Source organism: Tyto alba, unplaced genomic scaffold, assembly GCF_018691265.1.
Source record: "Tyto alba isolate M040663 unplaced genomic scaffold, T.alba_DEE_v4.0 Super-Scaffold_13, whole genome shotgun sequence".
Taxonomy (NCBI): domain Eukaryota; kingdom Metazoa; phylum Chordata; class Aves; order Strigiformes; family Tytonidae; genus Tyto; species Tyto alba.
Window position 1 is genome coordinate 41,942,789 of NW_024881275.1, and position 13,516 is coordinate 41,956,304.

The window sequence follows — 13,516 nt, forward strand, 5'->3', positions numbered from 1 at the left end:
ATGCTCAATTATTTCTCATCCCTCAAGTAAAACAAACCAACTAAACAATGTTGCACCTCTGTAAGTGAATACCATTCTTCTCACAACCAGCCCTTGCATTATAAACCTCTGTGTTTCAAACCAGGAACTGCTGCTATTTACTTCTCTTATCTCTACCTTAGCATCTGCTCTTCATCTTTGGAAACATTCCCTATGTCTTAGTTCTTTCTTACTTGGGGATCAAGGGGTGCTGCTAAGCAAAGGAGCCCAAGGAAGGGACTGCATCCACATTCAGAAGCTGCTATTTGTATTTTGAATCTGGAGGGACCCAAAGCACAGCTGCCGGTATGGGGTGCAATCAGAATTGCCTTTGTTCTTCCAATGGAATGAGAAGTTCCAAATAACACCTTCAGGTTGTCCAGATGGCATTGATAACAACACCCTTCTTCCTCCACAGTCAATTATTTTTAGAAGCAGTATAGCTTTTTAGAAGAAGAAGAAAGCCAAATGGAAAGCACGTTAAAAGAACTTAAATTAATAAAAATTTTTTTAATAACAATTACATTCTACAGCAAGGCTTCAGGATGCAACATATGAGAAATTGTGTTATTTACAGGCCCTTTTACACACTGCTTGTGCTGTTCCTGGAAAAAAAGGTGAGAAGAGAAAGGAAGGGAAGGAAATGTCCTTCTTTGCAAGCAGCTCTCCTCATAGCCTCTCTGAAGCAGAATGGCAGCAACCATCTGCTGATCAACATCCCTTGGTACAAAAGTATTTCAGAGATGTTCCTACTCTGAGCCCAAGGTCTGGTAGCTGATAAGTGATGGACTCAATTCCATTTATCCCTAGTTACCCACTACTACAGTCAGGATATACTTAATTATATGTGCTTGAAAACTGGCCAAAAGAAACTGTTCCAGGACATTAACTAGGTAAAATTTAGTAGTTCTACATGGCTGGTTTTCCTAGTCCCTGATCCCTTTGCCAAATCATTGCATGAGGACCGTGAAAACCATTAGGCTGAGCTGTGCCACTTGCTGCTGAAAAACTCATATTCCCAGAAAAGAGCAAGGCATAAATAATCACTATGAACTATTTGTATAAATAAATGCAGTACCTCAGACCAGACTCCTGCCTCCCACACAGTCATGCAGTCCTGGCCTTCACAGCGCTGTGCAGAAGCAGGCTTTGGCCCAAGGCAATCCCTCTCCCTAGCTCTGATCAGGGTCCCATTTCTGAGCTGCTGTGTGCAGGCTACTTGTCTGTTCTGGGTCCCTTTTCCACATGTTCTTGAACATGGAGTCCATTCTGTCATCATCCATCTGCAAAGAAATACAGGCAAAGCAGTAACAAGAAATCAGGAAGGGAAAAGTACCATCACATCATCTTACTCTCTTGCTTACCAGTATACACACCTAAGACATACTTGCATATTTTCTACCCCCTTTTAAATTCACTTTGTTGTGAATACATAGCTTACAATAAATTACAATAAATAGTTTAACATAGCTTACAATAAATAAGGTGTTAATGTTCATGTAATTTAATTCCCCAGCCCATTTTCCCTATGTTTTCAAAGTACTCTCCTCTCACTACGATTCCAATTAAAAAAGCTCCAAAATGCACAAGCATTTTAAAGATGACAGATCACTGATCAGCCTGTCTGTTATCCTCTATCTATATGACTATCTGTATTTCAAATGCATGCCATGCATGTGAAATCCAGCATTCTTTGAAAATACTCAGTTGGAAGACAGAAACACTCCTGTGTGAAAGACTGGTTGCTCTGGAGGAAGTATAAAAGCTCAGACTTCTTCGTGTTCTTTAGGGTCAGGCCTAACTCAGGTTGTGTGGTTTAAATCACAGCAGCAAGGAAGGCTGACACAGCTTGGCAGAGCCCACATATCTGAAGAGCAATCATTCAAGAACATAATTTTCCCCTAACGTTCTGTAGCTCCAGACTACGTCCACGTGCCCTTAAAAATCAAACAGCTCTGCCACTGATGCAGTATACAAGTGTATCCCAGGAGACTGAGATTGCATGGGAGAGCTTTTAGGAAACTTGAGATTTAAAAATCTGTTCCAACCTTCTGTCACACACTTGCAAGAAAATAAAACATTTAAATAAGACTTTTTTTATTATCAGTCCAGATACTTAATTTACAAATCACAGCCTGTCAAGATAATGCCATAGAGTTTAAGATACTTCTTCAAGTGCCAATAACAAACAACTAGTTATGCAAGCATATCCTTTAGTTACATTTCTGTTGAAAGCTAAGAGTATTTGTTTTGTAATAATCACTAACACTGTATTGAAAACTGGACGTATGTTAAGGATCATGATATCTTTCTACATTTCTCAGCACAGCATCTCTGAGTACAATTAACAACATTTAAAATGCTTCATTTAATAAGCTGGAAAAAGTACAAAGCATTGAAAATTTATAGTCAACAATGCCTCAGACTATTCTATTTATGTCCATTAAGTGCACGGTGATGTTACTAAAATAAAGATCTGCTCACGTATGTATATCATGAAATACAAATAATCCCTCCAAAGTGTAATGCTCTAGTCTGGGAAGTCCAAACCTCAATGGTTTGATCTTACTTAAAATGCATCATACCTTGCATTTTATCAGTTTCAGTATTTCATCCCCTCCAAGAAAGCTATGTCTTCTGATTCATTTTACAACATTTTCTTCAATGATATTTGCGTTTTATTTACTTTGCACTGTTTTCTTTAAAAATACCGTCTACCTCTCCTCTGGACAACTGCAGTAGACCTGTCCAAGTGTTTACTCCTGGAGATGCTAGCCAACTATTGCTAGCAGCTCTCCCCTTCCTTGAAAATCCACACAGTACTTGGAGACTTCGTTAGTCATAATTCTTAGCTTCTTAGCTGCCATATGGAAACAAGATGGCAAACTGAGATGGGTCACTGTGCCAGCCTGGCCATCCAGTGCAAGAAGCAGGCTGCCAGCTCAGCTGCAAGGACACCAAATTGGGTGGACTTTGCAGGGCATGGGCTGCATGCTGCAGCTGCCTCCTGGGGTGAAATCCAGAGGAAAAAGGCTCCTCCTGCTTCATCTACCATTCCAGTGTCAGAGTTTAGTTCTGCCTATTGATACCCATAAAAAGAAATGAGGGGAGAAGGAGTAGAGGAGTGAGGGGAAGTTTGTCTATACTTCAGTTTGTATCAATGTAGAAAACCTGATTAACATTTATTTATTTATTTATTTATTTGCTATTTAGTGCACCCAAAGCATACCTTTAAAGGAGCGAAGCCTTGATTGAACAAAACACCAAGATATATCATTAATTAAAAGCGTGGGATTAAGTCCATCTTTCTATGAACAGCATTTAAATTTCAATTTCACAGTACATGTCAGTCTGTGAGAACACTTCCTGAGGAAAGTAATGAGCTGCTTTATTGAATAAGAATTGATTTAGGCATGGTGCTTCAAGGCTCTCTTTCATTAAAATTCAGGAGAAACAACAGCCAGTGTTTCTGTTTTCCCTACATTTTGCATTATAACCTTTTGGATGTGTGTATTTACTGCACATTTATTGCCAAAGGCAGCCATCTTTCTTAGCTCCCAAGATTTTTACATCTAGATATTACAGTTTAATTTAACCAAATCACTATTACCTGGTCTGGCATGGCTGCTCATTGCACTTGCGGACCTGTGGTTCTGGTTTTGTTAAATATTTGCACTTCTTGTTGTCCACAAGACTGATATTCTTGTTCATAATCTTTGTGCAAGAGACTGTTGTCTTTCTTTCACCTGTTAAAAATAAAGCAGGTATGTAGGGAAACCAGGAATATGCAACTTTCTTAAAAAAGGAAGGGCAAAGATGTCTTTGTCAGATATACAGCTATTTCCTGTACAGTTTGGCTAAAAGAACTGTAAAACCTGTGCAAGAAAAGCAAAGATAGAAGGGAGCCCAAGAGATTAGAGTTTGTAGGGAACAACATGATTTTCTAATCCAATCTTTGCATACCACTGTCAACAGAGTTCTGCTTTACTCATGGAATTAGTCATAGGCCAAACCCTTAGTCTTACTGGAATAATTGTTTCTCAACCATTGAGACCCCAGTGTTGAGAAAAGCTTGCAAAAAATTACATAGAAAAGTATGGTTGTTAATTAATGTATACAACAGGTAAAGGAATGCCAAGACCTGCTTCTCCATCTTGCTCGAGTTTAGTAGTTCTGCCTAGTTTAGCAGTATACTGGCAGGCATGGCCAGCACTCAGCTAAAGGGAATCAGCATATTCAACCTTCGGTAAGGAACTTGCACTATTCTCCACAAATTAAAGAGGCCACATAACTGACCTATCTGTAGGATAATCATTTAGGAAGCTGGTTGCTGCCTGCAGAGACCTAGTGCATGTTCTGTACAGAAACCCTGCCCGGATGGGTAGGTTGGAGCCTGGTGTTTCTTGAAGCTGGAAGCATTAGAAATCAGACTTCAACATAATACCTACTGTAAGCAGTACCTTGTAATTAGACTGGAGTCTAATTTTCAGAAAATTAGCAATCCTCAAATTAAAGACTTCAATTAGTAGAAACTAGGTTCATAACCATTTGTTCCTATGGTTACATTTTAGCACTGTTTCTATCTGGAAGTTTACCGACAAACAGAGTGCGTGCAGGAGTGGGACAGGCTTAAGCACACAATGTTCATCAGCGGTCAGAAACGTGCAGTTAAGTTATAAATGTGCATTATGTGTGTAACCACAGCTGACATTTTATACGGTGCTTGTGTACGTGAGAGCACATGCAACTAATCCATCATATACAGCGTTTGAAATGTTTGACAATTCTTTCTGCATTTACATATACATCTGTGTATTCATATTCTCTCCCACACAAAGAAAGTTTTTCTGCAACACAGGACATTGCAGACCAGTTACATGTATAAATGTGCACAAAACTGTGTGGCTTCATCAATAGTTTCATCCTGACATACACTTTATGCATTTAAGCACAACTACTGAAAACTGTTATATTCTTTAATCAGATTTATCAAAACATTTATATTAAAAATTAAAACACAAATATTTATTCATGGTACAAGCTGCAGCATTTTAATTTCATTATTGATTCATATTTAAGCCAAGAACTAAAAGAACAGTTAAAATAGTTTTGTCTAAAGTAAGAAAAATCTTTCACTTGTATTTCAGAATATTTGCAGTAAAAATACCTTCTATGGAACTTTATATTAACTCAGCTATTTTAGACAATAACATAAAATGAAAGCCAATTACAAGAGAAAAACATAATAAACATTACAGTAAAACACTTAAATATTTATTTAAGCATTAATATAGGAAAAATGCAGGCACACTGCATTTTAAGACTTCTCCAGATGATAGGTAACTTTAGAAATATTTGGGGCAATCCTGAGAGATTGTGGTAGCATTAAAATTATTCTAAAAATATTTCAGGAAACTGTAAAAAGCATGAATATTCCAAGTGAATAGGAATGCACTAGTAAGAAACAGAGGATGCTACTAGCACCACGTACAAAATACCTTCAGGGAAGAAGCTTTCTTACCAAACCACAAAAAGCATGTTTATGGAAACTACAGTAATCTGTCATGACACCAGGGTTGTTCACAGAGTCAAAGGAGCTAGAACACTGTGTTCTTTATGCTACTGTTATGAGAAATTAAAGCATTTCCAGGCCTTTTCAATCAATCAAAAGGTGCACAACAGTTTACAGAACTGCTGATCAGAACAACCATGATTGTCAAGGTCATAAGCAGGAAAGACAGGTATCAGAAATCAATATAGTATTCACAATATAAGCCTGACTAATTGCACAAGTTATGAACAAATCTCTATAGGTTGCATTCATTAAAAATACTCTGAAGTGTTTTTTCAGTGTAATTATCTATTTGAATAACCATCCTCTAAACAGCAGTTTTAAAGGATTTTGTTACAGCAATACTGTTCATGGTCCAATATTTGTTTTCATAATCGTATTTTGTTCTTCCAAATTCACATTTTTTATGGTTTATAAACATAAACATAGGAAAAATATCACATCAGCATACTAATATCTGCTGTTGTAATATTTGTTCCATATGTTTCTGGATCATCCTCAACTCATGTTACTAACTGTACAAATTTGATCTGAGACTGGGGTTCAGCTTTTCTGTAGTTTGAAATGTCTTTTACAGATCATTTATCTTCAATAGTTCCAAATACAGAGTGGAATGCATATGAACTTTCTATTCTTGTTCTAGCTCTTGCACTTGTATTTCTTCTTGGAAACTGTGTCCTGAATTTGCTTTGCTAGTCTAGATTTTGTTCCTTCACTACCATCCTTTTCTACTTACTTTATTTGGCTTGAATCTTTTCCTAGACTTAACACTATTCTTTCATTATAATCAGGAAGCACCAGACTGAAGAATATCCACCATTGTATGGAATCATATAAGCCACAATGAAGATATTACTATTAAATATACAACACTGACCATCAGTCTTAAATATTAATACACCATGTGTTTTAACAGAGAAATTAATATATGTAGTGTATATACATATATATGCATATTGTATGCACACACATACATTGCATATTGTGTATATATATGCATGCATCTTGTACATACATATACATTTTTAATATGGTGTGTGTGAGTTTGTACATTTTAATTTTATTTTACCTCCTCCACATACAGCATCACAGTCTTCCCATCCAGAATGAGTCCACATGAAAAGAGGCTCTGGTACTTTAGAACTCTGATTCTCAGGAAGAGGATCCAGTGGGATTGTGTACTCATAGTGCAGACCATAGCTCTGGTCATGGAACAGCAGCACCTGCAAGACACAGAGAAGGAGAACCAACCTATGTACACAGACACTATGTAAGACAAACTGAACTGTGAGGAGATAATCTTGAAAAGCATGACAAAATGACTTAATGCTCTATAGCCCTTCAATACTCCTGATGGATTTTGTAGACTAAGTTAATGAGAGTATCCAAATCAAGACAATGGGCAAAATTATTATACCTAACATAAAGGTCAAAAAGTTCTCCATATGAAATAAGCAAAGAAAAACCACCAGAAATCTGGGGGATGATTATTTCCTGTCATTTCAGTGCTCTTAAATAGAGGTCTTTCTTAGATGCATCAAATTTAAAACTATTTTAGATACACCAGAAAATTTCTTGCATTTGAGGGATTCTGAATTGTGAAGTACTTCCTCATCTTCTCTCCTTCTTTCTTTCTGATGGCTATCAACTTTTCCACCCCCACACTGATATATAAATATATATTTTTATATATAGATACTTGCTATATATTTAGATAAGTATTTATATATATATTTCTATATATATTTATTAGATATATATTTATATAATAAATATATTTTTACATATTTATTATATATATGAAAGCAAGTGTATCTTACATAGTTCTCCTTACCTTCAGGAGCCTGGAAAAAAAATTGTTGCTATGCTATATGATAGAAATCACATAAAACCTCCCAATTGGTATTATCATACCAGTAAATGTAAAGGTGATGTTGTGGGACCTTTGGCAGATATTTTCTCCCAGAGACCTCTCCGAACATAATGGACAGTTGTTCCGGCAATGTTGAACGTTCCTGAATGCTCTATCTTCCAGTCACTATTGATTGACTGTTTTCCAGCATCTCGAAGAGCTGAAAAATATATGAAAAAAGACCAACATAAAAGGTCTCTGTTCAGTAGTGATTTGGGTCTCCTTTCATTTCCTGTTTGGATAATTTAATAAGTAGGTGAAATCACTTAACTCTGTTTGCAAAGATATTTATGGATCCTACTGTACCTGAACTTCAATTAGAACATGCTTCAGAAACACTTTCTGGAAGGAACGTTTGGAAAACCATTTGAATTTAACATTACTTTAAGTTAACATCAGTGTTTTAATGCCTGAAGAGTCTGACAGGCTCCAGCATAATTAATAATTTGCTCAATGAACTAATTTAAGGCAAAGGAACCATCCTCTATTCCGAGGTCATTTCTATAATCCATATGGGCATGGGCAACAAAATTTTCAGAAGACACTCTTCAATATTTGTGGAATTAAGCTAAAACTTCAAAAACATTCTAGTTCAGAATTCTTTTCCCTCTAATAACTACATTTGCCTTTTTCTCTACCTTGTGACAATACTACTGTTATTGTACCGAAATACTTATTTTATGCACTTTCACCACATAATTTGATGCTTCTAACAAATAGGAAAAGCTTGTTCTTTTTGGCTGAATCGTCACTCTTGTTTGCCTAGTTTATATTCAAAAGCACCATCAAATCAGCTAAGATATATTTCATGCATTGAGAACACTGGATTTTGCATTAGTTTTCTATAGTAAATGGAATAGATTCTTCTGTGAAGGACTTGTAATTTTATTTTATTTTACTTTATTTTATTTTGTTCAGATCATGTCTGAATAATCATGTGAAGTAGAATATGCTTGAAGTCACCTTCTGGACAGAAAGATTTACATATTCCTCTTCACTGAAATTACATGTTTGGCATCAGACTCTTGTAAGAGAACCTCAACAGTTTAAGCCTTGTCCAGAATTTCTTTTTTAAAGTTGTAAGTTAATGTGAGTCACTCCTGTAACCATCTTCTCTCCTATTCATATTTATACTGTTATGTTTTGTTTCTATGGGAAACAATGGCAACAGGTCTATGGACAGGCAGAAATCCAATTAAGACACCACTGATGTGTACCACTTCAGCACTGTGTAATAGATGTTAAGACTATAAAATTCATTAACAGTGTAGAACAGTCCTGTACTAAAAATAACTAGTGATTTTACAAGATTTAAAAATTGGTATTTTAGGTTTAAACATTCTATCATTAATAGTAATTAAGTTATCTTTAGTGTTTAAACTGCAGGGGCCAATCCTCTTCCCAGTGGAGAAACAAATGAACTCAAAAGTGCTGAGGTCCAGTTGGGTCATGCTGCTCAGATGGAGCATCATTCTCTCCCTGGAGAGCAGCAGACCTTGCATCATTTTGTCTTTAAAATGAATTTATGTGCCACAGCACACAGACAAGTTCAGGGGACTGGAATCCCAGCTCCAGAGTACAGAAATATGCCAGATCTGGCATTTTCTGCTTTCTGATTCCTCACTTCAGCCACTGGGGTTAGATGAAGTAAGAAAGGGTATCCTCAAGCCTAAAATTTAGGCTTGCATTCAGGCAGTCCAGCTTCTGTTCTTGACTCTGTCACACACCATATTGTAAGCAAGTTCACTGAGTTTTATTCCACACAACTCTGCTCAGTTTTTGATAAAGGAGGATTTCCTGTACAGAGTAATGCAGTACAGGAAGAAAATTCCGCATGCAAGTGTATCCTCTCTCAGGCCATAAAATAAATCAAGCAATACATCTATAACTAAAAAGACATAGAAATAAAACTCAGACTGGGAAAACCTACTGCAACTTTAACCGAGACCAACATTTCAGTGCTAAAACAAGGGAACTAATTACAAGTGTATCTCTGCAGAGCATAAAATAGACATCATCACAATGACAAGTAATGAGGAGGAATGAAATGTATTTTTAAATTACTGTACCAGGGATATACACTCTTCCAATTCTAATGAGGTACAAAAGTTTACACAGCCATAGAGATGCAACTTTATACAGTGCAGCTATTGCATCTCTCAGTGTTCAGAGGGGAGCAACAGTGTCCTGACCCTTGTCCTCCAGTTGGTAAATCTGTGCCTACAGATCCTTTTACTGTTTTCTATGGAAAACTGCAAAATACTACACCACTGTATTAACTTTGAAATTTTTGCTTAAGTCAAAATTGACACACTTTACAGATATGTTAAGAAAAAAGGCATTCGTACCAAAATAAGAGGGAAGTTGACATCTTTGTGAATTACGAATATTGCCTTTTGCTTTGTGCAAAGTTTAGTCATATTCTCCAGAAAAGTACCAAAACGATGTCATTTTGACTGACACTTATTTTTCTCAAGAAAATAAAAAAAATACCTGAAATGCAATTCTAAATGACAGTGCCCTTACTGATACCTTTTGTCAAGGAAGTAATTGTTTCATTCTATTCCAGTTATTATGTGTTCCTTTCAAGCCATCTTCAAAACATTAAGATGTGAGATTTGAGTAACTTTTTGAAAATTTCAGCTGAGGTAAGGCTGACTGATCAGTAGTTCTCAGGGTCCTCCTTACTACCCTTTTTAGAAATGGTGCCATATTCTCTCTTCCCCAGTCACTGGGCTCTTCGCCTGACTGCCATGACTTACCAAATATCATGGAGAGTGGCTTGGCAACTAGAGCCGCCAGATTCCCCAGGACCCTGGTATGCATCTCACTGAGTCCCATGTATGTTCATTTCCTCAGGTGGTCTCGAACCTGATTTGTGATGGAAGACACTTAATTCCAACAGTTCCTGCCTTGACATTCAGGTACTTCAGGGATGTGGGAAGATTGTTTACCATTGAAACTGAGACAAAAAACTGTTGAGTACCTCAGCCTTCTCCACGTTCACTGCTATTAGTTTTTCTGTCTTATTTATCAGGGGGGGTGTTTGTGTGTGTGTGTCTGTGTACATGTTCTTTAATCTTAATTTTCTGACTAACATACCTGTAGAAGCCCTTGTTATTCTTTTCATTCCTTGCCAAATTGAGCTCCAACAGTGCCCTAGCTTTCCTGATCCCATCCCTACTTATCTGAGCAGCATCCTTATACTCTTCCCAGGATATATGTCCCTGGTTCCACTGCCTATGAGTTTCCTTCTTACCCTTTAGTTTGACCAGGAGGTCCTTACTTAGCCATGCTGGTCTCTTGCCTTCCTTGCCTGATTTCTTACATGTGATCATTGAGAGCTCTGGCAATCTAGGAAAAATGTTCTTAAAGTCCTGCCAGCTCTGTTCTGCTCCTTAATCCCTGAGGGCAGTTTCCTAGTGGCAGTTTCCATCCACTAATTCCTTAACCAAAATTTTGCTCTCATAGCATTCAGATTCCTGACTTTAGTCTTCACTCAGCCCATATCCCTCAAGACTGTAAGTTCCACCTGGGCATGATCACTGCAGCCCAGGCTGCCACCAATCTTAACCTCTCCAAATAGTTCATCTGTGTTGGTAAGCCACCAACAAGGCCCAGTTATGCTGGTTCTCTGGTTGGGCTGCTATCACCTGGATTAAGGAATTATTCTTGATGCACTCCAAGAGTCTTCTGGACTTTTTACAGATTGATGTGCTGTTTTTCCAACAGATGTTGGGTTACTGGTCTCCAAGCAGTATCAGAGCCTGCAAGCATGACGCTTCCTTTAGTTGAAGTAAGAATGCTTCATCAACAGGCTCCCCTTGGTTGGGCAGCCTGTAGTAAACACCAGCCATGAAGTTTCCTTTGTTGGCCTGACATCTCATTTTTATCCAGAAGTTCTCAACCTGTTCAATGCTGTTTTTCAAAGAAAGCTCTGTGAAGTCAATCAAATTTTTTATATAGAGGGCATTTGTTTCATATTGATGTAAAATGGTTTCAACAGGAGTTAGTTATTAACCATCTACTGTGGCCCTCTATATATGAAAGGAAGACACGTTTAGCCTCAGTGGACTCTGGTCTTTGCTATGGGACCAGGTCCTCAGCAAGATCCCCTTGAAATCAGAAATTACACAGTCTAAGGATTTGGTCCTAGATATTTTAAAACTATTAGCAATGTCAGAAATGAGTGATTCAAAATTTTGTGCTATTTGTCAGACCCCACCTGCATTCCCACACCCTCCTCCCCCAAAATGTGGACCAACATTTTTTTTTTTTTTTTTAACTAGGAAACATATTTCATAAAGGAAATCAGAGAGAATACAACAGAGCTATGGAGCTGATATCTAGAAGAGAATCGACAGTCACAATGTCATGCAGTGTTAAACTGAAGGTCTAAAAGGTCTATATCCCTGCAACAGCTTGACTGTACCTTTGAGAATAATAATACAGCTATTCCACTTTAGTTCAGATGAAAACAAATAATTTCTCTCATTTCCAATTAGCACAGAAGAAGATTCAGGGTTTAGACTGTAAGTCATTTTTATAGTTATATATCATTAACCAATCTTAGTTCATTATGGGGCACGGACCTGTCATGACATTATACAAGTATCACATGAATGAGCTCTCAAATCTGTAAGCCTAGTGTATCTTTTATACAAAAATACTGTAATCTTCCTTTCTGTATCCTATATTAACAACTTTTTTTGAAAAAACTTTTAACACTTGCCAAATACCTAATGTTTGGATGTATCAAAATGGGGAGAAATGACAGGACAGACACTGACAAATCAATCGATTCAGTAGATGCAAGTTATACCTCATCTTTTTTCCTGCGATGCCAGAGCTCCTGTTACTGTGGTGTATGTTGATATAACTCAGACAAAGAAGACATCTGAGGTGTTCAGGTAGAACTCCTCTGAAGATTTGCTTCAACAGCACTATCACCCAGTCATGTGGGTTAACATGGGCTATAGTTTTACTTTAGTAGTTTTACTAATCACTTTATCAAAATTATCGCACTTCCAGGTCATAGTGACTCTGCTTTCTGATCACCAAATAAATCCAGAAAAGGGCATTTCATTTTGACTTCCTCTGTATTTGACCTGTGCTGTACAACAGGGATCAAATCTTCCCTCAGTTTAAATTAGCTTTTACATTGTAAGCCACAGCTCTTAGTGTATACTGGATTAAATTGTGCTTAGAGCTGTATCTCTAATTATACAATTATTAATTGTATAATAAGATATATTCTTTAAACACCTTAATCCTAAAATGTTTATGTGACAATTAGCAAAATAGAAATAGCCTTGGCCTGTATTGACTTATTTCAAGTACAGAAATGCAGAGAGCAAAGTACTATGCAACATAAAATTAGCATACAGAACTATAAGATAGAAAACAAATAAGAAACACAAGAGAAATTAATCTGTATTACATTTCACATTTCTATTCACAGTATTTTGAAGAATATTGTTTCTAAATATGAAAGATTAATGCCTTCTCCCAAAATTTTCATTATGTTACTCCTATTAAAAATGCTCCTGTTCAAAATGTTACTCCTTCTCATTTCAGATTTTTATGCTTTCAGAGTAAGTCTTCTATAAGTGAAGAAAGTTTAAATACCTTCCAATAGTAAAAAAAGAAAAAAGGTGCAGCAACACAGGTTTTAATTAAAAATATTGTAACAGACCGGCTCCTGCTTCCAAATAAAGGCTTAATAAAAAAACATTGCAGTGAAATACTGGCTAATCCTTATTCAGACCATCATTTTGAAATTAAGAAGAGTTAAATTAAAGTGACAAGCAATTAAGAGCCAATTATGTGCTAATTAGCACCTTTCAAAAATAAGCAGCATAACTGACATTATTTCATGGGCATAGAAAACATTATGTTCTTTTTGCCTTTTGTAATGTAAGGAATGAATCAGTTTGCCACTTATGAAAAGGAATTAATTTTCCTAAATACAATTCCAACATTTATTTATTTTTTAATTATTCAAAAAATAAAAA

General features: G+C 36.6%; 1 protein-coding gene across 2 annotated transcripts in view; it reads right to left on the reverse strand.

The window, feature by feature from the left end:
* The window catches only part of ADAMTS19 (ADAM metallopeptidase with thrombospondin type 1 motif 19), a 149,045-nt gene that overhangs the window by 22,699 nt on the left and 112,830 nt on the right, over window positions 1–13,516 (reverse strand). For both annotated transcript variants that reach the window (XM_042788085.1, XM_033005592.2), the window contains exons 17-20: window positions 7,505–7,662; window positions 6,660–6,813; window positions 3,629–3,764; window positions 1,097–1,301 (exon numbers count right to left, since the gene is read on the reverse strand). In XM_042788085.1, coding sequence (XP_042644019.1) covers window positions 1,097–1,301; window positions 3,629–3,764; window positions 6,660–6,813; window positions 7,505–7,662 — 653 coding nt within the window. The remainder of the gene's footprint in view (window positions 1–1,096; window positions 1,302–3,628; window positions 3,765–6,659; window positions 6,814–7,504; window positions 7,663–13,516) is intronic.